Consider the following 27,618-nt stretch of genomic DNA (forward strand, 5'->3'; position numbering starts at 1 on the left):
CATGTTTCATTCATTTCTATATCCCCAGCACCAAGTACAGTACATAACATACTACCTGCTTAATAAATGTTTCTTATGAATCAGAATGAACAAATGAAAAAAATTAATGAATGACTAACTGGAGTTTGATATTTGCCCTCAATGAGCTAAAAAATTGCAGATATAATAACCCATACGCTGTTAGACATATAGAACATAGAGCTGAAAATAATCTTAAGAGTCACCTTATCCAGTGATCCTTAAATTTTAGTGAACATAAGAATTATCTGAAGAACTTGGAAAATATGCATATTCTTGGGACTTATCTCCAGAGATTGAGATTTATTTAGACATGGGATCAGGCCCCAAAGTGTGTGTGTTTTAAATAATATCCATGTCCACACATACATACTCCAAAGATTTTGATGCAAATGGCCTATGCATTTGTTGGAAAACTAAAAAAACAAAAACCCCAAAACCAAACAAACAAAAAACATCCCTTTTGCAGTATTCTTTACAGAAGGAGAAAGGTCTGTAAATGATAACTACAATGAGATTTTTTTTTAAAAAATCTACTTAATTGGTCATGGAGCATAGCTCAATAGTACAGAGCTTGCTTAACATCAGTGAGGCCCTGGGTTCAACTCCCAGCACTTGGATTAAAGAAAATAAACTATTTAATACAAGGGGGAAGCTGGGTACAATGGTTCATGCCTGTAATCCCAGCAACTTGGAAGGCTAAGGGCAGGAGGATCAAAGCCAGCTTCAGCAATTTAGCAAGGCCCTGAGCAACTCAGTGGACTCTTGTCTCTAAATAAAATACAAAAAAACTGGGGATGTGGCTCAGTGGTTAAGTGCCCCTGGGTTCAATCTCTCCTCCTTCATCCCCCGACTCCGCCACTCAAAAGGGTGAGATAGATACTTGAACATATGCTCTTCCAACATAGAACATGTCTACCAAGAGCCAAATAACCCTTACTGCCTTAGTTGCCAGGAAGCTCAAAGCTAAACTCAGTGTAAGTGAAAACTAAACTTAGACTAGAAATCTAATAAATTACCTTAGCCAGCGTAGAACATTAGTATATCTCAATATTTATTCCTGTATTCTTTTTTTATTGATTTTATTATTTTTAAAAAATTTATTCCTGTTTTCATAGTCCTATTGCACATATTTTTCACTGTACTTGAACATATTGCTCAGGACAAGAATGGCTACTTTCACTTATTACCAGCTATGCATTAAAACAAACTGAATTCATATCCATTTCCTGAATGCCTACCCAGTGCCAAAGGAAATGTCAATGGTGAAACATACACAGAGGAAGAACAAAATATGAATGTGCCTCTTGGTCATCATAGAGGAAGAGGGTAATTAAGGAATTATGATCGTCTAGGAGCTACAAGTACCAACCTTGAAAGAAGTCTCCCAAAATTGTCTTTTGGGAAATATATTCCCATCTTACAATGCTGAACCCTTTCCAGAGACAGTAAGCTCCACTATTCTGTCCTTATTTGGTTTCCATTTCCTTCTCTGTTCAGTGCACCTCCTCTTTCAAATGCCACTAAGCTCATTTATTCCTAAACCCTTTAGTCAGTAATCAAGTAAACTAACTCAATCATTCCACAAGTATTTACTGAATTTCTAATAACCACAGCACTGTACATTAGTACTTTGGGATATTTTTCTTATTGTGATGATTTGCATTTTAAAATTATTAATTTTTTAATGATGGAATTTTGGGTGCCACTTCAGAGAAATATTTTGAGTGACTTCTGAGGGGAGGCCAAGGGAGGACCCTCAGCTTTTTTTTTTTTTTTTTTTAAAGAGAGAGAGAGAGAGAGAGAGAGAGAGAGAGAGAGAGATTTATTTTTTAGTTTTCAAGGGACAAAACATCTTTGTTTGTATGTGGTGCTGAGGATCGAACCCGGGCCGCACGCATGCCAGGTGAGCGCGCCACCGCTTGAGCCACATCCCCAGCCCAGGAGAAATATTTTGGAACTAAAGCTTCATTACTGTTATTCAAAGCACATATATAACAACAGTTAACTATAGAAGTTAGTGATTTTTTTTTTTTCCTTTTCTTTTTGGGCAAATACTTAACTATTTTAGCCTGTCAGGTCATCCTAAAATGTTTACCCCTGTGTTTCAAAAACATTGGAGTCTATATAACAGTACCAAGTAGTTTTAGGTAAATCACTTGAGCAGACTAAGATTCAGTTTCACCTATGGAATGGGAATAATGCTACAGCATATAAAAGGAGGAGGAGGAGAGGAAAAAACAAACAAACAAAAAACAACACAGAGTTATAAGGAGAAGAAGATGAGATTCCTGCATGTTCTTATGGAAAACAGAAATCACTCATCCCAAGGGCAGATCCATGTCTGTCTAAATTCTCTTTTCATTGTTGTTTTTTCTTCTTCTTTTTTTTTTCATAATGAGATATTGAACTCAGGAACTCTGTACCACAGGATTTTCATGTCCCTAGCCTCTTTTAAGATTTTTTTTTTTTTTGAGACAGAGTCTTGCTAAATTGCTGAGGCTAGCCTCAAACCTGCAATCCTCCTGCCTCAGTTTCCCCAGTTGCTGGCATTACAAATATGTACCATCACCTCTAGCTATCTTGCTCTGTTCTGTAACCCAGAACCTACTAGAGTCATGGGCACATAGTTGACAATAAATAATTGTTGAATTAAAGTTTAATTTATGGCACTGGGGTTGTGACTCAAGTGGTAGAGTGCTCACCTAATACATGTGAGGCACTGGGGTTTGATCCTCAGCATCACATAAAAATAAAATAAAGATATTGTATCTACTTAAAACTAAAAAATAAATATTAAAAAAAAAAAAAGTTTAATCTAGGTCTTCCTTGACTAGGACAGAATCCTGTCAGATCTAGTAAGGTTCTAAATAGATCTCTTATGTGGAAATACTTTGAGAATGTTATGGCATGAACAAATGTAAATTTGTGTAAGTTTAAATGAACTGCTCTTTTAGAAAACTCCCACATTTTCTTTCTTCCCATACTTACCCTGATACATCACAGGAATAGTACCAGTAAAATTCAGCAGGTCTTTCTGGGAACTATCTTTAAAAACTGGATGAAAAAAAGTGCCAAAATGTAAAATCAGAAGTAGAAAGAATTATATTAAAGTATATAAATGCACATCCACACACATCCACAATCTCTAAATACCAGAATCAGTACATATATGACAATAAGGGGATAATCACTAGATATTGTTTACTTAGCAGTGAGGGCAACTGAAAAAAAAAAAACAAAACAGAACTTTGATACTAAAATCCCAAGTTCTAGACCCACCTCCCCTCTTAGAGGCCTGTGTGACTTTTAGCTACTTTAATCTCTCTGATCTTCAGTTTTATCATCTATAAAATAAAGATATCTGCATCATGAAGCAGTCATAAGGCTCATGTAAGATGTGAAAACCCTTAATAAGAATCAAAGTATTATAAAATGTAGGGATGGATGGGCACAGTGGTGCATTACCTGTAGTCCCACAACTCAGGGGGCTGAGGAAGATTGCAACTTCAAGGCAGCCTCAGCAACTCAGCCCCTAAACAACTTAGTGAAAGCCTGTCTCAAAATAAAAAAGGACTGGGGATGTAGCTCAGTGGTGAAATGTCCCTGGGTTTAATCCCCAGTGCCAAAAACAAATATTAAATTTTATTATTTAAAGTAATAAATTAAATAATTGTCACATGTAACAAATCAGTTATAATCACTTTTATAATCAATGTTAGCTTTACTTTTCAAAGCAACCTTTTAGAAAAATCAATAATTATCTCTCTAAGTTTCTTTAAATCCATTATTCTCAACCTTTTTTCAATATTTACGTCCCTGAAATTTCAACTTTCCCATCAATAACTGGGACACATGTAAAGAATCAATGTCCTAATCTCAGAACTAAATACCAAGACCACTCTCTAGGGTTTCAAACAATCAAACTGCACTGGAAAGCAATCCTTTTAACATCTCAATAGTAACTGTACTATTTCCATAGAGGAAGAAAAAATTCTAGATAGATTTTGATGACTTATAAGAAAAGGGAAAGAGGGGAATAGGAAGAGTAGCAGAATACAATAGACACTAATATGGCTGTATGTATAAACGTGGCTGTAAAACCAATGTGATACGGCAATCTGTACACGTGGAAAAAAAAGAATTCATACCCCACTTGAATCAAATGTATGATATGTCAAGATCATTGTAATGTTTTGAGCAACTAATAAAAAAAAGAAAAGGGAAAGAGAAAACCAGGCTCTCTTAGTCTGTTTTGACTGCTATACCAAATTACTATAAACTGGGAAGCTTCTAAAGAACAAAATTTATTTTTCACAATTCTAGAGGTTGGGAAATCCAAAATCAAGGTGCTGGCAGATTTGGTTTCTGGGGAAAGCCTGCTTCTTGATTCACAGACTTTTTACTTTTTTATAGGGGAAGGGCAAGAGTCTTTCTCAGGCTTCTTTTAATAAGGGCACTAATCCTATTTATGAGGACTTTTGTAAAGAGCCTACCAAAGGCCCCACCTCCTAATGCTATCACCTGGTGATCAGAACTTAACATATGAATGGGAGGGGGTTACAAACATTTAGACTATAACACAGGCTGTCAGAAAACTCAAGGACAAGACAGTATGTAAGTACAAATGTAACCCTGAACTATATAAGTGAAAGTAACAATGGGTGAAGGCATCAATCCATGAAAAACTAAAATGGAAAGAGAAATGGAACAGGGATTATTACTCAAGGACACAGAATAATCTAGAAATTCATTAGAGGAAATGTGTGAATATTCATTCTTCAAATTATTAAATGTGATTAAAATAGGGACTCTGAGAAGGTTCAGTTATCCTGCATTATTGGGGTAGGTCTAATCTAATCACATTGGTCCTTAAAAACAGAGAACCTCTACCAGCTGCAGTTAGAGGGAGATTTGCCTACGGAAGAATGCTGGCTTTGCAACATTGCTGGCTTTGAAGATGGAGGGAAGAGACCAAGAGTCAGGGAATTTGGGTTACCTCTAGAAACTGAAAAAGGGAAAGAAAAAGTAGCCCCCACCCACATTGTTCACATAGGAAAAAGACCTGCTGACTCATTTTTTGGAACTCAGTTAAACTTATAAGCTACAGAAAATTTTAATGGACTTCTAGCCTACAAACCGTAATATAGTAAACTTATGTTTTTTAAAAACCAGTAAGTTTTAATTTCTTATAGTAGCAATAAAAATATAACACACAGGTGCAGTGGTGCACAGCTGTAATCCCAGTGACTTGGGAGGCTGAGGTAGAAGAATCAAAAGTTCATGGCCAGCCTCAGCAACTGATCAAGGCCCTAAGGTTATTTATTTTAGCAAGACTCTAAGCAACTTAGGGAGATCTCTTCTCAAACTGAAAAATAAAAAGGGTTGGGGATGTAGCTCAGTGGTAAAGTACTCCTGGGTTCAATCCCCAGTACCAACCACTCCTCCACCTCACCCCCCCAAAAAACCTCAAAGCTAGGCCTGTGGGCAATTCTGTAATCCCAGCAATCCAGAGGCTGGTTTTGGCAGAAGGATCCCAAATTGGAGGCCAACCTTGACAGCTTAACAAGACCCTATCTCAAAGGGCTGGGGATGTGGCTCAGTGGTAAAGTGCTCCTGAATCCAATCCCCAGTTTTGGGGGCGTGGAAAACTAATACAAAAAACACTGAATTGAATTAACTTAAATTTCCTCAGACCTCAAATCACAAGTGGTTAAAAATCAGAAAAAGAAATTAAAAACTATGATTTTTACTGTTCTTTAGGATCAAGAAATTAATAGTTCAAAGAAGGCAGCAAAAATTAGAGAATATTATTCTTACCGTAGGTATCCATGGAATATTTGAAATGTGGGAAAAACATATTTACATTCTTTAGTTCTTCCACAGTTAGATCCCTGAACTTGTACTGAGAAGAAAAAAATGAGCATGGAATAAAAATTAATCTATGAGTAAGAAAACAATTACAACTAACACTTAACTGAACATTTACTACAAGCTAGGCCCTAGAACATTATAAACATGAATGCTGATCCAGTCATGACCCTAAGAAGTGGTTGGGTTTACAACTGCTCTTTTCCCCTGCCTTTTCTTTTGCAGTACTGTGGATTAAACCCAGGGGCACTTTACCACTAAGCTACATCCCAGCCCTTTTTATTTTTTGTTTTGAGACAGGGTCTTGGTAAATTGCCAAGGCTGGTGTCTAGGGATTCTCTTGCAGCAGCCTCCCAAATCACTGGGATTACAGGTGTGCACCAATGCACCCAGCACAACTGCTCTATTTTACAGAAGAAAGGGAAATCTAGAGAAATAAAGTAATTTGCTGAGTCAGATAGCAAGTAAAATATTGAAGCCAAAGCTCAAAGCCGGGACTTGGGCCTTTAGTAACTAAATCAAACCGCTTCCAAATATCTTCTGAAGTCTAAAAGAGATAGGGCAGAAAGAATTACCTATCACCACTATTCAAGATCCAGTTGTCAGCCAGGCAGACTATCACATGCCTATAATCCCAGCAACTCAGGAGTCTGAGGGAGGAGGATTAGAAATCCCAGGCTAGCCTGGGTGATTTAGAAAGACCCTGTTTCAAAATAAAAAGGGCTAGAGATACAGCTCAAAGGTAAAGTGCTCCAGGGTTCATTCTCCTATACTGCAAAATCCACTTCTCTTTTCTGAATACTTCATTCACTTGAGACATGATTTCGCATCCCATACTTCTTGACCTGCATCCTGGGTTTCAAGGGAAAACATGTTTGTAATCCCAGCAATTTAGGAGGCTAAGGCAGGAGGATCGCAAATTCATGGCCAGCCTGACTTAAAAGGGGCCCTGTCTCAAAATAAAAAGAAATGGAGATCTAGCTTAGTGGTAAAGCACCCCAGTGTTCAATCTCTAATATCAAATATAAAAGAAAACAAAACAAAAACAAAGGGAAAACAAAAGCATGCAAGCATTTACTGTTATGTTAAGTGAACTACCTCCTCAATTATGAAGAAGTCCTCCCAGAAATACTATCTTGGTTACCTTGTGGGCAAAATCATTTCATTTCTTTGAACTTATTCTGCAAAGAGAAATAATACCCACTCCTGAGACTTGTGAAAGGATTAAGTGAAAGGAAAAAAGAGAGGATATATTAATATTCTGTAAATAAAATACTTAGAAATAAATTCAACATGGTACAAAATTGAAACAGAAAACCTTGTTGAAAGAAATAAAATAGACCTATATAAATAGAAAGACATCCCATGTTTGTGGATTAGATTATTATTAAAATGGCAATATTCTCCAACAGATTCAACACAATCCCTATCAAAATGTAAGCTAGCTTTTTAAAATAAAAATTTGCAAACTGATTCTAAAATGCATATGGAAATTTAAGGGGCTCAGAATGGTCAAATCAGTCTTGAAAAAGAACAAGAAAGCTGAAGGATTCATGCTCTTATCAAGATAGGCTATAATCCAAATGAGACAGTAACAAGCATTGGAGAAGATATGGAGAAATCAGAACTTCCATACAAATATACCTCTGCTAGTGATAAAATGGTGTTGCTACTTTAGAAAAGCAGTGAGAACTGCTCTTCAAAATATTAAATATTGAGTTATCAAATGATCCAGAAATTCCACTCCTAGGTATGTACCCAAGAAAAATGTAACCATATCCACATAAATAATGGAATATAATTGATCATACCAGCTTCATTCATAATAGCAAAAACAATCCAAATGCCCATCAACTGATGGATTTATCCAATAAAATGTGTCATATTCATAAAGTGGAATACTCAAAGAACAAAGTACTGATACATGGATGAACCTTGAAAACATTATGCTAAGCGAAGGAAATCCAGTGCAAAAGATCAAACATCATATGATCTATGTATATGAAATATTCAGATTAGTCAAATCCATAGAAACTGAAAATAAATTAGTGGATGTTTAGGATTGGGGGATATTGAGAGAAAATGGGGAATGACTGTTAATGGATCTTGTTTTCTTCTCTGAGCCTTAAATTTTTCATTAGTAAAAAAGATCTCTAGCAGTTATAGGGTTTTGGGTCTAATGTCCAGGTCTTTGATGCACTTTGAGTTGACTTTTGTGCAGGGTGAGAGATAGGAGTTAAATCTCATTCTTCTACATATTGATTTCCAGTTTTCCCAGCACTGATTGTTAAAAAGACTATCTTTTCTCCACTGTATGTTTATGGTGCTTTTGTCTAGTATCAAGAAAACTGTATATATGTGGGTGTATCTTTATGTCTTCTATTCTATTGATCTTCATGCCTGTTATGGTGGCAGTATCATGCTATTTTTGTTACTATAGCTCTGAAGAATAATTTGAGGTTCAGTATTGTGATGCCTCCTGCTTCACTCTTTTTGCTAAGGATTGCTCTGGCTATACTGGGTTCTTTCATTTTTCCAAATTAATTTCAGAACTTCCTTTTCTAGTTCTGTGAAGAATGTCATTGGAATTTTGATGGGGACTGTGTTGAATCAGTGTAGTACTTTTGGTACTGTAGCCATTTTGACAATATTAATTTTACCTAACAACATGGGAAAGCTTCCTATCTTTTAAGGTCTTCAATTTCTTTATGTTCTATAGTTTTCACTGTGGAGATCCTTCACTCTTGTGTTAGATTGATTCCCAAAAGGTTTTTTTTTTTTTTTTTTTTAGGTTTTTGTGAAGGGGGGAATTATTTTCCTAATTTCTTTTTCTGCAGATTCCTCATTGGAGTACAGAAATGTGACTGATTTATGAGTGTTGACCTTGTATCCTGTTACTTTGCTGAATTCATTTATGAGCTCTAGAATTCTTTTGGTGGAGTTTTTTGGATCTTCTAAATATAGGATCATGTTGTCAGCAAACAGAAAATTTGAACTCTTTTTTTTCTATTTGTATCCTTTTCATTTCCTTCTCTGCCTGAATTTCAAGGACTATCTTGAATAGCAGTGGTGAAAGTGGGTATTCTTTTCTTGTTCTTATTTTTAGAGGAAATACTTTCAGTTTTTCTCCATTCAGTATGAGGTTGGCTTTAGGTTTATCATTTATAGTCTTTACAATGTTGAGGTAAGTTCTTTCTATGCCTCATTTCTCTAGTGTTTTAAACACGAATGGATTCTGTACTTTGTCAAATGCTTTTTCTGCATCTACTTAGGTAATTATGTGATTCTTGAGGTTGATATGTTTATGTGGTGAATTACATTTACTGATTACCATATGTTGAACCAATCTTGCATGCCTGGGATGAAACCCAAAATTAGACCAGAAACCCTGCAGCTGCTAAAGATATAGGCCCAACACTCCAGTATGTTGGCACAGGAACTGACTTCCTTAACAAGACTCCTAAAGTGCAAGAAATAAAATTAAAAATCAGTAAGTGGGATTGTGTCATATTGAAAAGCTTCTGAACAGCAAAGTTAACAAAAGCATGAAAAGAGAGCCTAGAGAATGGTAGAAGATTTTTGCCGCCTACTCCTCAGATAGGACATTAACATTCAAAATATACAACAGCCACCTACTCCTCAGATAGGACATTAACATTCAAAATATACAACAAACTAAAAAAGTAACACACAAAAATAAATAAATAAATAAAGGGACAAAATAACTAAACAAATACTTCTCAAAAGGAGAAATACAAATGGTCAACAAAATATGAAAAAATGTTCAACATCTCTAGCAATTAGGAAATTCAACTCAAAACTATCTCACTCAAGTCAGAATTGCAGTTATCAAGAATAATAAATGGTTGGCAAGGATGTAAGGAAAAAGGTGCACTCATACATTGCTGGTGGGACTGCAAACTGGTGCACGGGAAAGCAGTATGGAGATTCCTCTAAAAACCTGGAATGGAACCACTATTTGCCCCAGTTAGTCCACTCCTCAGTATATACCCAAAGGACTTAAAATCAGCATACTACAATGATGCAGCCACATCAATTCACAAGAGCCAAGCTATGGAACAAACCTAGGTGCCTTTCAGCAAATGAATGGATAAAGAAAATGTGGAACATATACCCAATGGAATATTACTGAGTCATAAAGAAGAATGGAACATGGCATTTGCCAGTAAATGGATAGATCTAGAGACTATCGTGCTAAGTAAAATAAGCCAATCCCTAAAAACCAAGGCAAATGTCCTCTCAGATATGTGGATGCTAACACACAATAAGGTGAGGGAAGACAACAGAAGTTCATTGGATTAGACAAAGGGGAATGAAGGGAAGGAAGTAAGGAGGAGAGTAGGAAAGACAGTATAATGAATCAGACATAACTTTCCTATATTCATGTATGAATATACGTGACCAGTGAAACTTCATATCATGTACAATCACAAGAATGAGATCCTAATTAGAATAAGTTATATTCCATGTATGTATGTCAAAATGCACTCTACTGTCATGTATATCTAAAAAGAACAAAAAAAAATTGAAAAAAAGAATACAAATAACAGTGTTGGTGAGGATGTGGGGAAAAAGGTATACTCATACACTGTTGATGGGAGAGCAAATTAGTGCAACCACTCTGGAAGCATTATGGAGATTCTTTAGAAAACTAGTAATGGAACCAGCAATATGAACCAGCTATCCCACTCCTTGGTATATATCCCAAAGATTTAAAATCAGCATACTGCTGTGTTGCAGCCACATCAATGTTTATAGCAATTTAAAAAAGTCCAAGGTTGAATGTTTTCTCTGATATGCAGAAGGGAATTCAAAATAAGGGATCAGAGAGAGATTAAAAAAGAAAAGGAAAAGAGAAAAAAGAAAAAGGGAGAAGGAATTTCATCAAAATGAGGAAATATCATTAAAATAGATGAAGGAGATTGAAAGAAGAAAAGGGAAGAACAGTGGAATGTGAAAAGGAAAAGGGAAGAACAGTGGAATGAATCTGACTGAACTTTTATATGTGCATGCATGGATGTGGCACAGTGGGTCCCAGCCTTGGGTATATCCACAGGACACTAATTAAAAAAAAAAAAAAAAGTAAACCGTAAATAGTTTAAAGAGAGATTTCTGGAGTGGAGGGAAGACAGAGGAAGGCAGTGCTGGGGACTGAATTGGAGTGGGTTGTATTACATGCTTTTGTGATTATGTCAGGGTGTCCTCTGGTGTTGTATATAACTAAAAAGAATTCTTTTTTATTTAAAAAAGATATAGCTTGGCCAGGCATGGTGGCACGTGCCTGAATACCAGTGGCTCAGGAGGCTGAGGCAGGATTGCAAGTTTGAAGCTAGCCTAAGCAAAAGCGAGGAGCTAAGCAACTCAGTGAGACCCTGTCTCTAAAGAAAATACACAATTGGGCTGGGGATGTGGCTCAGTGATTGAGTGACCCAGTATCAAGAAAAAAAAAAAAAGATATAACTTAACTGCCTATCAGCTTCTTCAATGGTATGCATGAAGATCTCATAATTAACATGTAAAAATGAGATATTAAAAAAATATGAATGCAAACAGTAAGTAGAGGCAGGAAATTATCAGTCAACATAAAGCATATCCAAATTACAGAAAGGCCTTCTTGAGGAGCTGAGTCTAATAATAATAATAATAATAATAATAATAATAATAAATTCCTCTATTCTACTTCCACCCTTAAGAAAATCTTTGTCTCCATTTTCCTTTGTTCCAGTTCAACCAAAGCTTTTTTTTTTTTTTAAAACAATTCTTCCCATAGAGGACATTGATCATCCTCCCCACATTAACACTTGGTAGTACCAGGCATGGTGTTGTACCCTTATAATTCCAGCTACTGCGGAGGCCTAGGCAGGAGGATCCCAAGTTAGAGGTCAACCAGGGCAACTTAGCCAGACTCTGTCTTAAAATAAAAAGTAAAAAGAAGCCAGCTGTGGTGGCTCGCCTGTAATTCCTGCAACCTGAGAGGCTGAATCAGGAGCCTGATGGTAAGTTTTGAGGCCAACCTCAGCGACTTGGCAAGGTCCTAAAACAACTTAGAAAGACCCTGTCTCAAAAATAAAAAGTAAAAAGGACTGGGGATGTGACCCAATGGTAAAAATCCCCTGGGTTCAATTCCCAGTACCCCAAAAGAATAAATAAACAAAAAGGGGCTAGGGAAGTAGCTTGGGTTCAATCCTCTAGTATGGGGGAGGAAGGGAACCAACCAAACAACAGAATAACTTTGTAGACTGGTTCTTTTAATTTAACATTCTCCAAAGAGGGGACAGAAAGGGTAGTAATTTTAAGAATGATGATACTTCTCTTCCTACAAGATTTACATCTTTCACAATAAATAAACTCATTCAAATCAATTACATAAATAATTTTAGTCTTGGGGCTTCAAAACCTCCCAGAGGTGTTCAAAATGCCCCCGCAAAAGAGAAGTCAGGCAGGTTCAACAAAATAGCTTATGTGTATGACTTCTGCACAGGGAAATATTAAGAATCACTTAAGGAGGAAACTCCTGAAAATGAGAATTTTCTGACAGCTAACTGGTGGGGTCTAAGAGGTCAGAGGTGCCTTTAATCTTCTCACTGGAAACTCACACTAGTCAGGCACCAGATTTCTGGATCACTCCTCCCATCCTCAACCTTTCAACATTAAAAGGATCTTAACTGGGCTCTGTCTTCATACTTGTATCTACTCAGGTCTATCATTCAGCTGTTCAGCATCTATGCTGCTGTCAGGCATAGCGCTAGGTGAAGGGCATACAAAAAAGCGCAGTGCCTGCCTTCAAAACAGCTCACAACAGTAGAAAAAATTGTAAATAATTACTCCACAAAGTGGTAACATGTTTTTGAAAGCAGATGAGAGGAAGAAGTGAGTAGACTTCCAGCAGTGCCTGAGTCTTAAAAAGGATGAGGAAAAAGAGCAGGCCATTTCAGCAAAAAGGCGTGATCACAGGGACAGTGTGTGCTGGGGCTGTTTGAGGCCAGCAAAGACCGTGGCTGAGAAGCACTCTTGCGGGTAGAAACTGGGGAGCAGTGAGTAGAGCGAAAAGCCCAGGCCTCAGTGGGGCAAGGTGGCCTCAGATCCCGTGGCCTCCCAGGGGTCGCTGCTCACAGCCGGCTTCAGACCAGTGGGTCTCAGCTCCAAACCGAGTAACGCGAGGCGCGGCAGCCCGGTCAGGCGCGGTGACACCCTCCCTCCCGATCCCCGTGTCCCAGACTCAGCCCAGCAGGCTGCCCACACCTTGCCTAGCAGCCGTCTCACACTCTCGCAGTCGAACTCCATCTCTAGCCAGATCCCGGAGCACGGTTCCAGGACCCCAGCCCCAGTACCTTCTTCCGCAACCTCTCCAAGACGGAAGCCGCGGAGGTCCAGCCCTGCCTGGCAGTCTAAGGGCCCGCCCCTTCCCAGACGAAATTCCAGCCGCATGCAGCGCCGCAGGCTCAGCTGGGACTCCGCCCAGAGGCTGAAGCGCGGAGCAGTCAGGTAAGAAAAGGGCGGCTAGAACCTCGAGGGCAGAAAGCGAACCTCCCGCAGCTTGCTGGAAGAAAACCCAGACAGTTCTGAAAAGAGGAGTAGGAAGGACTTGTGTAGAGGTAGCAAAAGACGTCAAAAGACGTAGAAGCAACACGCGATTTTGTAGAAATGTGTTTAATTCAACCGAGTTCCAGAAAAAAAATCAAGACCGAAAATTGTAGTAAGATATGGGGAGGAAGAGGTAGTGGAAATTTAAAAGCTAAATTTCAAAGAGTAGAAAGGGAAAACAGGAGGAGTCTTGTCAGGTAACAGCTAAGAGTGAAGGCGATGCAGCATGAGGGAAAGAGTTTGAAGTAGTTCCTTTATTTTATTTATTTATTTATTTATTTATTTTTTTGGACTTTTGCCCAAACTGTTAGTGGTTGAGAGAAAAAACCCTGTTGGAGGGAGGGCAAAAGTTTGAAAACTAGAGAGGGAGGAGATTAGTGGATACAGTCGTCTGGAAGAGGAAGGTGAAGAATAGATGGAGAATACTATAATTTTCTGGTGTTATTCAGTCTCCTTGACTTGTGAGGCGACTTATCTGCCCTGAACCCCTGACTTGAGGCGCTGGAGCTAAAAAGTTGTAGTAGCTGGGTATTGTAGTTATCAAGAGGTTTGTCAGTCAGGAGGGTGATTGTATTTATAGAAAGAGCCAAAAGTAGGGATGCTGTGACTCAATAAGGAGAACACAGTGAAAAGCTGGAACGAGCATTTCTTAACCCATTTAGTGCCAACTTTTCAGTTCTGTGAGTATGCCAATGAAATTGACACAAGTGCATTGACACAAAGGTTATTTCCCCAGCAACGGGGGGAGTAAGTCATGTTGGGACTGATTAAATGTGGTGAAGAATAAAAATTTTAAATGATAGGGTAAAGAAGACCAGGGTATATCTCATTGAGAGGTGAGGAGATGAATGTTCAACTAGAGGGCAACCAAAGCAAAGTCCTATGACAGGTATGTGTTTGGGGAGGCTCAAAACAACAAGGAGGCCCAAATGGATGGAATAAAATGAAGTAAGAAGTGAGCAAGCAGAGATGGAAGTCAGAGAAAAAAAGCAGGAAGGAGAGATGGTTTACATAAGCGATTCTTCAGTGTGGCCTCAGATAACAACCTCTGTGTCACCTGGAATGTGTTAGAAATGCAGTTCTTTTTTAAAAAAAAATCAATTTTATCAATAGACACAAACATTATATATATTTATTGTATACAACATTTTGTTTTGAAATATGCATGCATTGTATATTTCAGTGTATATTCTTAGAAATTAATGGTTAAGTCATTTCTAAGACCCCACTCCCACTCCTGATTTATTTAATCAGAAACTCTGGGGATCCAGCTATCTGTTTTAAACAGATTTCTAGGCGATTCTGAGGTCATATCAAAGAGCCACTGTGGGGCTTTATAGACAATTTTCCGGACTGTGGTTTTTCCCTCCAGCCAGAGACCATCAGGAACACACCTGTGTTTAAACAAAGTGGATTTATTACTCCTTGAAATGAGGGGGAAAGTATTGTGGGGAACCATTGGGACAGCTCAGTAAGAGTGTTAGAAAGAAACTATTACAGGATCTGGGTAACTTGGGGAAGGTTTTAAGGAAACAAATCTTCACTCTGGATTATATCCTGTCAGAAAGCAGGGAATTTCTGTGACTGGAATATCTCAATAAATATTATCTGTAAGATGAACAAAATAGGGTGAGGATAAAGCCACAATTGGTAAAGAAACATCAGTCAATTTTATTAGAGAGAGGAGAATGTTTGGTATTTCATAGATTACACAGTGACCTTGTTCTTGTCTTTGTTCAGACAAAATTAAGTGGCCCTGCTGTGTCTCACGTTCTCATGATCTGAGTGACGGTGTTTGGGTTGGTGTTCTGTGAAATGGTTTATGTGCAGCAGAAGAATAACCTGGCAGCTGGGTGCAGTGGTACATGCTTGTAATCCCAGTGGCGCGGGAGGCTGAGGCAGGAGGATCACGAGTTCAAAGCCAAATTCAGCAAAGTAGCAAGGCCCTAAGCAACTTAGTAGGACCGTGTTTCAAAATTAAAAATTAAAAAATGGTGGAAATGTGTCTTATTTTTTAAGTGCCTCTGGGTTAAATCCCCAGTACCAAAAAGAGAAGACGAAAGAACAACCCGACCTCTCTATGAGTGCCAGGCCAGCTTCTAGCAATACTGAGGTCTAGCTATTGTCAGACCAGCTCCCTGATGTTAGGGTTTTTTTTTTTTTTTTTTTTTCTTTCTCGGGCTTTCATTTCGACAGAAAGAAAAGCCACTGGAAGGTTTTGAACACAATGATTTGATTTAATTAAGTTTTTGTTTCTGTTTTTGTTTTCTGCATGTGTTGTGCTGGGGATCAGACCTCAGTGCCTTGCACATGCTAGGCAAGTACTTGACCACTGAACTACATCCCCAGCCCTTCTGATTGTATAAAAGTGCATTCAGTCAGATCAGATACACCTTAGAAATAGTAGGACTTCCAGGGGCTCCACAGTTTAACGAATCCTCTCAGAAATCTATTAATCAAGGAAAAGGTTAGCAGCAAGACCTGAACAAGTTTCTTTCATCTTTTATGAAACAGCCTTTTATGGAAGTGGCCTTCCATCCAAAACACCAGTTCTCTTCTAATATAGTCACTATGAATACTGTTTGTGTGTATGTGTGATTTCCTTTGTGGAAAGTACAAGAGTTTAATGGGTTTTATCTTAGTTAATCTTTATAAAAACTTATGACCTGGATAGAATTAGTACATCAGTTTTACTGATGATGAAACTGAGGATTAGTGTTATATTACCTGTTTTCTTGTTTCTTTTTATTTATTTATTTATTTATTTTATTTTTATTTTTATTTATTTTTTTATTGGTTGTTCAAAACATTACAAAGCTCTTGACATATCATATTTCATACATTAGATTCAAGTGGGTTATGAACTCCCATTTTTACCCCAAATACAGATTGCAGAATCACATCGGTTACACATCCACATTTTTACATAATGCCTTATTAGTAACTGTTGTATTCTGCTACCTTTCCTATCCTCTACTATCCCCCCTCCCTCCCCTCCCATCTTCTCTCTCTACCCCATCTACTGTAATTCATTTCCCTCCTTGTTTATTTTCCCATTCCCCTCACAACCTCCTATATGTAATTTTGTATAACAATGAGAGTCTCCCTCCATTTCCATGCAATTTCCCTTTTCTCTCCTTTTCCCTCTCACCTCATGTCTCTGTTTAATGTTAATCTTTTCTTCCTGCTCTTCCTCCCTGCTCTGTTCTTAGTTGCTCTCATTATATCAAAGAAGACATTTGGTATTTGTTTTTTAGGAATTGGCTAGCTTCACTAAGCATAATCTGCTCTAGTGCCATCCATTTCCCTGCAAATTCCATGATTTTGTCATTTTTTAGTGCTGTGTAATACTCCATGGTGTATAAATGCCACATTTTTTTAATCCATTCATCTATTGAAGGGCATCTGGGTTGGTTCCACAGTCTAGCTATTGTGAATTGTGCTGCTATGAACATCGATGTGGCAGTATCCCTGTAGTGCGCTCTTTTAAGGTCTTCAGGGAATAGTCTGAGAAGGGCAATAGCTGGGTCAAATGGTGGTTCCATTCCCAGCTTTCCCAGGAATCTCCATACTGCTTTCCAAATTGGCCGCACCAATTTGCAGTCCCACCAGCAATGTACAAGAGTACCCTTTTCCCCACATCCTCGCCAGCACTTGTTGTTGTTTGACTTCATAATGGCTGCCAATCTTACTGGAATGAGATGATATCTTAGGGTGGTTTTGATTTGCATTTCTCTGACTGCTAGAGATGGTGAACATTTTTTCATGTACTTGTTGATTGATTGTATGTCCTCCTCTGAGAAGTGTCTGTTCAGGTCCTTGGCCCATTTGTTGATTGGGTTATTTGTTATCTTATTGTCTAATTTTTTGAGTTCTTTGTATACTCTGGATATCAGGGCTCTATCTGAAATGTGGGGAGTAAAAATTTGTTCCCATGATGTAGGCTCCCTATTTACCTCTCTTATTGTTTCTCTTGCTGAGAAAAAACTTTTCAGTTTAAGTAAGTCCCATTTGTTGATTCTTGTTATTAACTCTTTTGCTATGGGTGTCCTATTAAGGAATTTGGAGCCCGACCCCACAATATGTAGATCGGAGTCAACTTTTTCTTCTATCAGACGCAGAGTCTCTGATTTGATATCAAGCTCCTTGATCCACTTTGAGTTAACTTTTGTGCATGGCGAGAGGAGGGGATTCAGTTTCATTTTGTTGCATATGGATTTCCAGTTTTCCCAACACCATTTGTTGAAGATGCTATCCTTCTCCATTGCATGCTTTTGGCCCCTTTATCAAATATAAGATAGTTGTAACTTTGTGGATTAGTCTCTGTGTCCTCTATTCGGTACCATTGATCCACCCACCTGTTTTGGTACCAGTACCATGCTGTTTTTGTTACTATTGCTCTGTAATATAGTTTGAAATCTGGTATCGCTATACCGCCTGATTCACACTTCCTGCTTAGAATTGCTTTTGCTATTATGGGTCTTTTATTTTTCCATATGAATTTCATGATTACTTTATCTATTTCTACAAGAAATGCCGTTGGGATTTTGATTGGCATTGCATTAAACCTATAGAGAACTTTTGGTAATATCGCCATTTTGATGATGTTAGTTCTGCCTATCCATGAACAGCGTATATTTTTCCATCTTCTAAGATCTTCTTCTACTTCTCTTTTTAGGGTTCTGTAGTTTTCATTGTATAAATCTTTCACCTCTTTTGTTAGGTTAATTCCCAAGTATTTTTTTTTTTTTTGAGGATATTGTGAATGGAGTGTTTTCCCTCATTTCCGTTTCAGAAGTTTTGTCGCTGATGTACAGAAATGCCTTTGATTTATGCGTGTTGATTTTATATCCTGCCACTTTGCTGAATTCATTTATTAGTTCTAGTAGTTTTTTTGTAGACCCTTTTGGGTCTTCTAGGTATGGAATCATGTCAACTGCAAATAGTGATAATTTAGGTTCTTCTTTTCCTATTTTTATGCCTTTAATTTCTTTCGTCTGTCTAATTGCTCTGGCCAGTGTTTCGAGAACTATATTGAATAGAAGTGGTGAGAGAGGGCATCCCTGTCTTGTTCCAGATTTTAGAGGGAATGCCTTCAATTTTTCTCCGTTCAGAATGATGCTAGCCTGAAGCTTAGCATAGATAGCTTTTACAATGTCGAGGTAAGTTCCTGTTATCTCTAGTTTTTCTAATGTTTTGAACATAAAGGGATGCTGTACTTTGTCGAATGCTTTTTCTGCATCTATTGAGATGATCATATGGTTCTTATCTTTAAGTCTATTGATGTGGTGAATAACATTTATTGATTTCCGTCTATTGAACCATCCTTGCATCCCAGGGATGAATACTACTTGATCATGGTGCACAATTTTTTTGATGTGCCTTTGTATCCGATTCGCCAGAATTTTATTGAGGATTTTTGCATCTAGGTTCATCAGAGATATTGGTCTGTAGTTTTCTTTCTTTGAGGTGTCTTTGTCTGGTTTCGGAATCAGGGTGATGTTGGCATCATAAAATGAATTTGGCAGAGCTCCCTATTTTTCTATTTCCTGAAATAATTTGAAAAGTATTGGTATTAATTCTTCCTTAAAGGTTTTGTAAAACTCTGCTGTATACCCATCCGGTCCTGGGCTTTTCTTGCTTGGAAGTCTTTTGATTGCTTCTTTTATTTCATCTATTGATATTGGTCTGTTTAAGTTGTGAGTATCCTCCTGACTCAGTCTGGGCAAATTATATGACTTAAGGAATTTATCGATGTCTTCACTATCTTCTATTTTATTGGAATATAGGTTTTCAAAATAATTTCTAATTGTCTTCTGTATTTCTGTAGCATCTGTTGTGATATTGCCTTTTTCATCCCGTAAGTTAGTAATTTGATTTCTCTCTCTTCTTCTCTTCGTTAGCATGGCTAAGGGTCTGTCGATCTTATTTATTTTCTCAAAGAACCAACTTTTAGTTTTGTCAATTTTTTCAATAGTTTCTTTTGTTTCAATTTCGTTGATTTCCGCTCTGATTTTAATTATTTCTTGCCTTCTGCTACATTTGCGGTTGTTTTGCTCTTCCTTTTCTAGGGCTTTGAGATGAAGTGTGAGCTCATTTATTTGTTGGTTTTTCCTTTTTTTTGAGGAATGACCTCCAGGCGATAGAATTTCCCTCTTAAAACTGCTTTCATTGTGTCCCATAGATTCCAATATGTAGTGTCTGTATTTTCATTTATCTCTAAGAATTTTTTGATTTCCTCCTTTATGTCTTCTGTAACCCATTGATCATTCAGTAACATATTGTTCATTTTCCATGTGATGTAGGATTTTTCCTTCCTTCTTCTATCATTGATTTCTAGTTTCATTCCATTATGATCAGATAAAATGCATGGTATTATCTCCACCCCTTTATATTTACTGAGGTTTGCCCTATGGCATAATATATGGTCTGTTTTTGAGAAGGATCCATGTGCTGCTGAGAAAAAATTATATCCACTTGATGATGGTTGATATATTCTATATATGTCAGTTAAGTCTAGGTTATTGATTTGATATTGAATTCTATAGTTTCTTTATTCAACTTTTGTTTGGAGGATCTGTCCAATGGTGAGAGAGGTGTGTTGAAGTCACCCATAATTATTGTGTTGTGGTCTATTTGATTCTTGAACTTGAGGAGAATTTGTTTTATGAACGTCAAAGTACCATTATTTGGTGCATAAATATTGATAATTGTTATGTCTTGTTGGTGAATGGTTCCTTTTAACAGTATATAATGTCCTTCCTTATCCCTTTTGATTAACTTAGTCTTGAAGTCGATTTTATTGGATATGAGGATGGCCACCCCTGCTTGCTTACGAGGACCGTGTGCGTGATATATTTTTTCCCAACCTTTCACCTTCAGCCTGTGTATGTCTTTTCCAATCAGACGTGTCTCCTGGAGGCAGCATAATGTTGGATTTGTTTTTTTTTAATCCATGTTACCAGCCTATGTCGCTTTATTGGAGAGTTTAAGCCATTAACATTTAGAGTTACTATTGATATATGTTTTGTACTTCCAGCCATGTTTGATTATTTATCTTTTTTTTTTAATTTAGTTTGTTTCTCCATGATTAGCTTTCCCCCTGCCCTCTGTCTTTACCGAGGCACTTCCCACTGATGGTTTTGGTTATTGTTTTTCATTTCTTCCTCGTTTTAGTGTTTTGCTCAAGACGCTTTGCAATGCTGGTTTTCTGGCTGCAAATTCTTTTAGCTTTTGTTTATCATGAAAGATTTTTATTTCGTTATCATACCTGAAGCTTAATTTTGCTGGATACAGAATTCTTGGTTGGCATCCATTGTCTTTCAGTGTTTGAAATACGTTGTTCCAGGATCTTCTTGCTTTCCGCGTCTGTGATGAACAATCCGTTGTTAACCTTATTTGTTTACTCCTGAATGTAATCTGCCTCCTTTCTCTTGTAGCTTTTAATATTTTCTCTTTATTCTGTATATTGGATATCTTCATAACAATGTGTCTTGGCGTTGGTCTACTGTGATTTTGTGTGCTCAGTGTCCTGTATGCATCTACAATTTGTATATCCGTTTCCTTTTTTATTTCTGGAAAGTTTTCTGTAATTATTTTATTCAGCAGGTTACTCATTCCCTTGGTTTGAATCTCTACACCTTCCTCTATCCCGATGACTTGTAAGTTTGGTTTTTTTATGTTATCCCATATCTCTTGGATGCTTTTCTCGTGATTTTTTACCAGCCTTTCTGAGTTGGCTAGACTCTTTTCAAGATGATATATTTTGTCTTCATTATCTGACATTCTGGCTTCTACTTGCTCCACTCTGTTAGTGATACTCTTATTTGAGTTTTTAATTTGGTTTATAGTTTCCTCCATTTCTAGAATTATTGTTTGATTTTTTTTATAATCTCCATCTCCTGAGAAAGATGCTTAACTTCTTCTTTTATCTGATTATGTAATTTATTTTCAATGAGTTCTTTCACTATTTGAATTTGCTGTCTCATATCCTCTTTAAGGTTCCATTCCATCTGTCTAAGGTATTCCTTGAGTTCTTTATATGACCATTTTTCTGATGACTCTAGGTCCTCCTGAATATTTAGGCTGTCCTGCATTGTTTGTACTCCTTTTCTTCCTTTTTCAGCTTTTTCATGCTGCTCATGTTACTTCTTGTTCTGTTTGACTGCTGAGTTACTGTTTATTCTTATAAATTTATTTGATGCTTGGGAGGAAAGATATTAGAAGGTAAGGGAAGAAGTCACTAAGGAGAATGAGAGTAAGCAGGTAGAATTCAAGGAAGAGGGAATAAGAAAATTGAAAAGAAATGAAAAGACAAAAGAAAAAAATAGAAAAGAAAAAATTAAAAAAATAATAATAATTAAAAAATGAAGATTAAAATTTAAAAAATAATAATAAAATTAAAAAATTTAAAAAAATTTTAAAAAGTTAAAAACAACAGCAAAAAAATGAAAAGAAAAAAAACAAACCCAGATTAAAAAAAAATTAATAAATGCAGTCTTAGAGTTTGATTAACTTCTCTTCCAATAGGTAGAGCTGTGCCCACTGGGCCAAGCTTCTCCTCTCAATAGGCGGGAACCAATCCCTGTGCAGCAGCTCTACCTCCCAGACTGGGCGGGTCTCCAATCTTGAGTGCCTAGGGCCTTCTGTCGTGTCTAGTCACTTCCCCAGTTTTCCTCAAGCCAGGCCCCGCTCACCAGTGACACTCACCACAATACTGGCTACACGCCAGGTCTGCTGCTCCTGGGAGCCCTGTTTTCATGAACTCCTGGGCACACTCTCCCTGTTTGCCATTCCCTCAGACCCTAAGTTTGTAGAGCTTGGGGCTGAGATCCCCCAGTGAATTTGCTTGCCCTCTGGTAGGCACACCCCCAGTAGCTGGTGCCAAGGACCTCAGTTGTCAGCACTGGTGGGAGCGGTAGCCAGGAGTTCCGCGCAGCGGGTCCTGCGCCACTCCTGATTCCCTTGGTCTGGCTATCACGCTCACGGGAGAGCTGGGAGGGGCTCTTAAGGTTTCCCCGCTGTGTGGAGAGGGAAGGCTAGGGGATTACACACCTGTCACTGCTTGTTTCAATGAAGTTATCTCCTCGCCGCGTTTTGGTGACGTCAGTTCTCTGCCATGGTGGTATCCCATGCAAATGGTGACAGTTCGTTCCCTTTGCCGGGTGACCAATGCATCGATGGGTCCTAACTGTCTCTCCCAAGCCCCGTTTCAATCCTGTGACCACTGCCTATGAAGGCTCAGTTGGCTTTTACCTCCGCAGTTCAGAAGGGCTGAGCAGTTGTTTCAGCAGAATCGTTAGTGCTGAGTCACAGCAGTATGGCTGCAAGAAGCAGGCGAACCGGTGCTTGAATGCATCCGAACCGGGCTCGATGTGTGTTCTGATAGGCCCAGACTGTTCGCCCCAGATCCACGTCAGCTCAGCATTGCCTAGTGATCCTGAGCAAACAGCATTTAGACAGTTTATGACTCCCTATGCCCGCGCAGCTGAAGAGGTCAGAGACTTGAGCTCTCCGCGGCCACCGCCATGTTGGATCCCCTGTTTTCTTGTTTCTGAGATCCATTTTTTTCCCCAAAGGCACCAGGGATGTTTAAGCACCAAGCCATATCCCCAGCCCTTTTTGTTAAAATTCTGATTTGTTATACATGATGGCTGAATGCAATTCATTTCATATTACACATACAGAACACAATTTTTCAAGACACTGGTTTGTACACAAAGTATTTTCACCCCATATGTGTCTTTTACATGTACATAGAGTAATGATGTCTAACTCATTCCACCTCCTTACCCCCTCCTTTCCCCTCTCTCCCCTTTGTCCTATCTAAAGTTCCTCTATTCCTCCCATGCTCCCACACCCCAGTCTCCATTATGCATCTGCATCCTCATATCAAAGACATCATTCTGCCTTTTTTTTTTATCCCCAGACTTTTTTATATTTTATTTAGAGACAAGGTCTCACTGAGTTGCTTAGGGCCTTGCTAAGTTGCTGAGGCTAGCTTTGATCTCACAATACTCCTGCCTCAGCCTCCCGAGCTGCTGGGATTACAGGTGTGTGCCACCATGCCCGGGCTCTGAGATCCATCCTTTTAAGTAAAAGGTGTATTAATATGATAGCTTTGGGGTGGGAGAAAAAAAACTACAAAATTAAATATGAATACTGACTTTAATATGTATATTTATTTCAAAAGAGCTTGATTATGAAAAAGTGTGCATCTTAAAATAGAATATATGTAGTGTAATAAGCTTCATTTTACAGACAGGGAAGCCAAACTCAGGTTAAATTATTGTATGTAATGTCAAAAACATATTCCTAATCTATGTATTATACTGCCTCGTATTGTGTGAAACTGTGATGAGATTGTGATTGGTAATAATTTAGAGTATAGTACCTGTCTACCGTACATGAGGCCCTGGGTGGGTTCAGTCCCTACCACTGCAAATAATAATTTAGGAATTCTGAACTGTGTGCCTGTTGACATTTAGTTACAAGAGGAAGGTATATAATACAAATTTATGCTTTTTGAAGCCACCCTCTGACTTCTAGACTGGCCACCCTCTCTCCTGAAACTGTTGCTATTAGATCTCAGCAGGCTGAAACATTCAGTCTTCCCCAATTACATTTTATTCTTCCTTGCCTCATGCTAGAATATTTGATTGTACTAGAGTACCTGTCTACCTTCATTTCCACTTTCTTTCTATCCACAAAGACTGTGAGGCCCTGTAGAATAGAAGTCACATTTCATTCATCTCTATGTTCCCAGTGCCTTATATGTTTGAATATATGCATTTATTAATTCTACTAATATTTAGTAAGCCAGATATAAAGAGAACTTCAATAGAAAGTTTGCTGAATGAAAGAAAGTGTAGGGAAATAAATGTATATTGTATATTACACATTACTTGTTACTTGTAATAAGTACTGCTTAAAGAGAACTTCAATAGAAAGTTTGCTGAATGAAAGAAAGCGTAGGGAAATAAATGTATATTGTATATTACACAGTACTTATTACTTGTAATAAGTACTGATTTTTTATATTTATTTTTTACTTGTAGTTGGACACAATAACTTTATTTATTTATTTTTATATGGTGCTGAAGATTGAACCCGTGACCTCACACGTGCTAGGCGAGTGTTCTACCACTGAGCCACAACCCCAGCCCTATAGTGTATTAGTTCTCAGCCTTGTCTGGGCTTCACACTTTAAGAAATCTGTTGGAGGTCTGGGGATGTGGCTCAAGCGGTAGCGCGCTCGCCTGGCATGCGTGCGGCCCGGGTTCGATCCTCAGCACCACATGCAAACAAAGATGTTGTGTCCGCCAAAAACTAAAAAATAAATATTAAAAAATTCTCCTTCTCTCTCTCTCTCTGTCTCTCTCTCTCTCTCTCTCTCTCTCTCTTAAAAAAAAAAAAAAGTCCAAAGTACCTCCAGACATTTGGGGAGAACTATTAAAAAAAAAAAAAAAAAAAAAGAAATCTGTTGGAAAATATAGACTTGCCCTAAAATAGTTTGTTTATGTATACCATTAATTTTGTGTCTAAATTCTGAAATATTCATGATTTCACAGAAGGCCACTAGACCCAACTTTAAGAAATTCAAGTGTAGTTGGTGGGGAGTCTAATTGTTTCATAATTTTTTGGCATAGTAGTCTGAAGTACCTTGAACTCCATAACCCCACTTTGGGGAATCTGTCTTATGGAAATAAAAATAACCAGGATATATGTATAAAAATGTTAATTATGTTAAAAGAAAATAAGTCCTTAAACTAAAAAATGGGAAAGTTTTTGACAATCCCTGTCTTTCTTTGAAGATTTAGAAAAATCACAAGAATGGCTTGTTTAAAATTAGAATTTGTTTATTGATACTATGCTTTTTAAAATTTTTTTTTTAGTTGTTGATAGACCTTTTATTTTATTAATTTATATGCAGTGCTAAGAGTTGAACCCAGTACCTCACACATGCCAGGTAAGTGAGCTACTGCGGGGCCATGGCCATAGTCCCTTGATACTATTCTTTTGGTCTCAGTTACTTGCATAATTATTGGCCTTGTGAAGACATATCTATAGGGGATGAGACCTTGTTACTGCAAATATCACAGGTGTATCCATATCATATTATGCTTCTTATGTGTTTGGAGCTTGTTATTCTTTCATTGACTAGCATAATCTTCACCTCAGGCTATCCTTTCAAAAATATCCTTTATTACAACCTCTGTGGCTTTGTTTTTATACTTTGTGAAATGAGATACTGCAATCTTTCTCTCTTTTCTTAACCTGTTTCTTTTTGTAAGGTTTTATGGAGCCTATCCATGCTTTGTCTGAATTGGCCATACTCTTTATTACTGTGTTGCTTCTTTGCTAAGGAAAAAAAAAAATGAAAATGCTAAGAGAAATTCAACTAAGAAATTTTGCTTTTAATAATCATAGCAAAAATTGGAAAAATGTAAATGCATATGATATTAGTTATTAATGTATTACCTTTTGATCCAAATCCACCATTTGCTTCTTGCTCTGCCATAATGGAGCTGGACCCTATAAGCAATTCTGTTTTGATAAGTGGACATGATTTGGAGTTTTGTCAGTAGAGGGCCCTAGGTAAGATGCTGAAGGAGACAGGGCTTTCTCTTCCTAGATCTAGCATGCTTGTTTTCTTCTTGGTTCAACTATGTGACTGACAGTGGCATTTATGGGTACATCTAGTGGTTCTTATCCCCAACGAGTGTCATGGCCCTCTGTGAACAGCTTCCTCGTCCCTGAAACAGTTTGCCAGTGAGTTCCACGAGCTCACCCCAGGGCAGCTTCCTGGTACATTCTACTGGCACGTCCCCAGTTTCTCAATGATGCTCAGTAATTCTGACAGAACCCACTCTGGAGGCTTTCTGAAAATTCTACCATCACATCAAAGAGTGAGTAGTTCCCTCCTTCCTATATTTGGCTTGCAGCAGCTCATTGGGCCTCTCTACCATTTCATTGGTCATGGCCACTATGACTTCTCAAATTTTAGATCCCAGCTCCAGAAGGGAGAGGACTCTTCCAAATTTATTTCTTAGATGGGTACTATACACTAGAGATAATGGCTGCTCTCTCTATGCTGTTCTTGTAATAAGTACTGCTTTCTATCCCTTCCATAGTTAATCTCTTACTCCTAGTTAATATTTCTTTTTATTAAACATCCCTGTTCAAATTACTGTGTGCTTTATTAAACATTTTCTTTTCAAATTACTGTCCTGTCTCCTGGCTGATCCTTAACAGAGTAAATCATTGAAAAAAGATGAAATAAACTAGAATACTATGCAGGAATTAAAAAAGAATAAATCAGGCTTTTGTGAAACACCAACTGCTATAGGAATTGCCTCTCTCCATAAATATATAGAAAATTTCACAAAACTTATGAAATGATTATTTACAGACCTTGTACTTGAAGCAGCACAATACTGTGATCTTTGAAAGATACAAATGAAGCTAGCTCTACAATTTCCCCAGCCTGGAGGCAGTTTTCAGACTATAGTACAGAGAGTGATACTCAAAATGAGAGTCTTGCTGAGTTGAAGAGAAAGATAGAAGAATACAAATGAGGCCAGAGTGCCAGAAATTTGCAGGATGGAGTTCTGAAAAGAGGGAGCTCCACAAAGAACTCTGGAGATTTTTACAGGGGCCTTCAAGAGGCTTTGGCTGAGTTCTGTCTGGACATACATGGAATAAAATACAATTAGGCCTGGAAAAGAATCACCAAAAGCAGTAGGCCAAACACTTCTTAGAATTCCTTAAGTTCTGGGAGTTGTAGAAAATTCCACAGAATGGAAGATCTAATATAATAGGCTTCAGAGAGAAGAACAGTCATATCTCAGTAGTGTAGGTAATTAATCCTATAGTAAGACTGCTCTTGGCTTTCCATAACAAAGCTTACAAACAAGCCTCAGAAGATCTTAGAACAAAATCCAACACTCTTGTAAGGAATACACAGAATCCAGTAAAATTCAACATGTTCAAAAATTAACAGGTATTTTAAAAAGCAGGAAATATCCCATCAAGAACCATTTTTTTTTCTTTTTGGTTTTTAAGTTTTGTATGCTGAACAGCCCATGGACATTTGTGTATATATATATTTGTCTCAGTCTTCTC

The 27,618-nt window shown here is 37.8% G+C and overlaps 2 protein-coding genes across 9 annotated transcripts in view; one reads left to right on the top strand and one right to left on the bottom strand.

The window, feature by feature from the left end:
• The window catches only part of Uevld (UEV and lactate/malate dehyrogenase domains), a 42,576-nt gene extending 29,292 nt beyond the window's left edge, over positions 1-13,284 (bottom strand). For 3 of the 6 annotated variants that reach the window (XM_076846980.2, XM_076846977.2, XM_076846982.2), the window contains exons 1-3: positions 13,153-13,284; positions 5,839-5,923; positions 3,010-3,075 (exon numbers count right to left, since the gene is read on the bottom strand). In XM_076846980.2, coding sequence (XP_076703095.1) covers positions 3,010-3,075; positions 5,839-5,923; positions 13,153-13,194 — 193 coding nt within the window. In that variant the 5' untranslated portion in view covers positions 13,195-13,284. Of the gene's footprint in view, positions 1-3,009; positions 3,076-5,838; positions 5,924-6,987; positions 7,071-13,152 lie in introns of all 6 variants that reach the window. The other 3 variants (XM_076846979.2, XM_076846978.2, XM_076846981.2) reach the window with 3 other exon arrangements.
• The window catches only part of Misfa (mitochondrial sheath formation associated), a 75,434-nt gene that overhangs the window by 30,991 nt on the left and 16,825 nt on the right, over positions 1-27,618 (top strand). Inside the window, exon 3 of one of the 3 annotated variants that reach the window (XR_013090416.2) lies at positions 13,184-13,395. The exons of the other annotated variants lie outside the window; for them this stretch is intronic. The gene's annotated coding sequence lies outside the window, so the exon portion shown is untranslated. The remainder of the gene's footprint in view (positions 1-13,183; positions 13,396-27,618) is intronic. 3 annotated transcript variants of the gene reach the window in all.

The sequence above is a fragment of the Callospermophilus lateralis genome, chromosome 2, assembly GCF_048772815.1.
Source record: "Callospermophilus lateralis isolate mCalLat2 chromosome 2, mCalLat2.hap1, whole genome shotgun sequence".
In the NCBI taxonomy this organism is placed as follows: domain Eukaryota; kingdom Metazoa; phylum Chordata; class Mammalia; order Rodentia; family Sciuridae; genus Callospermophilus; species Callospermophilus lateralis.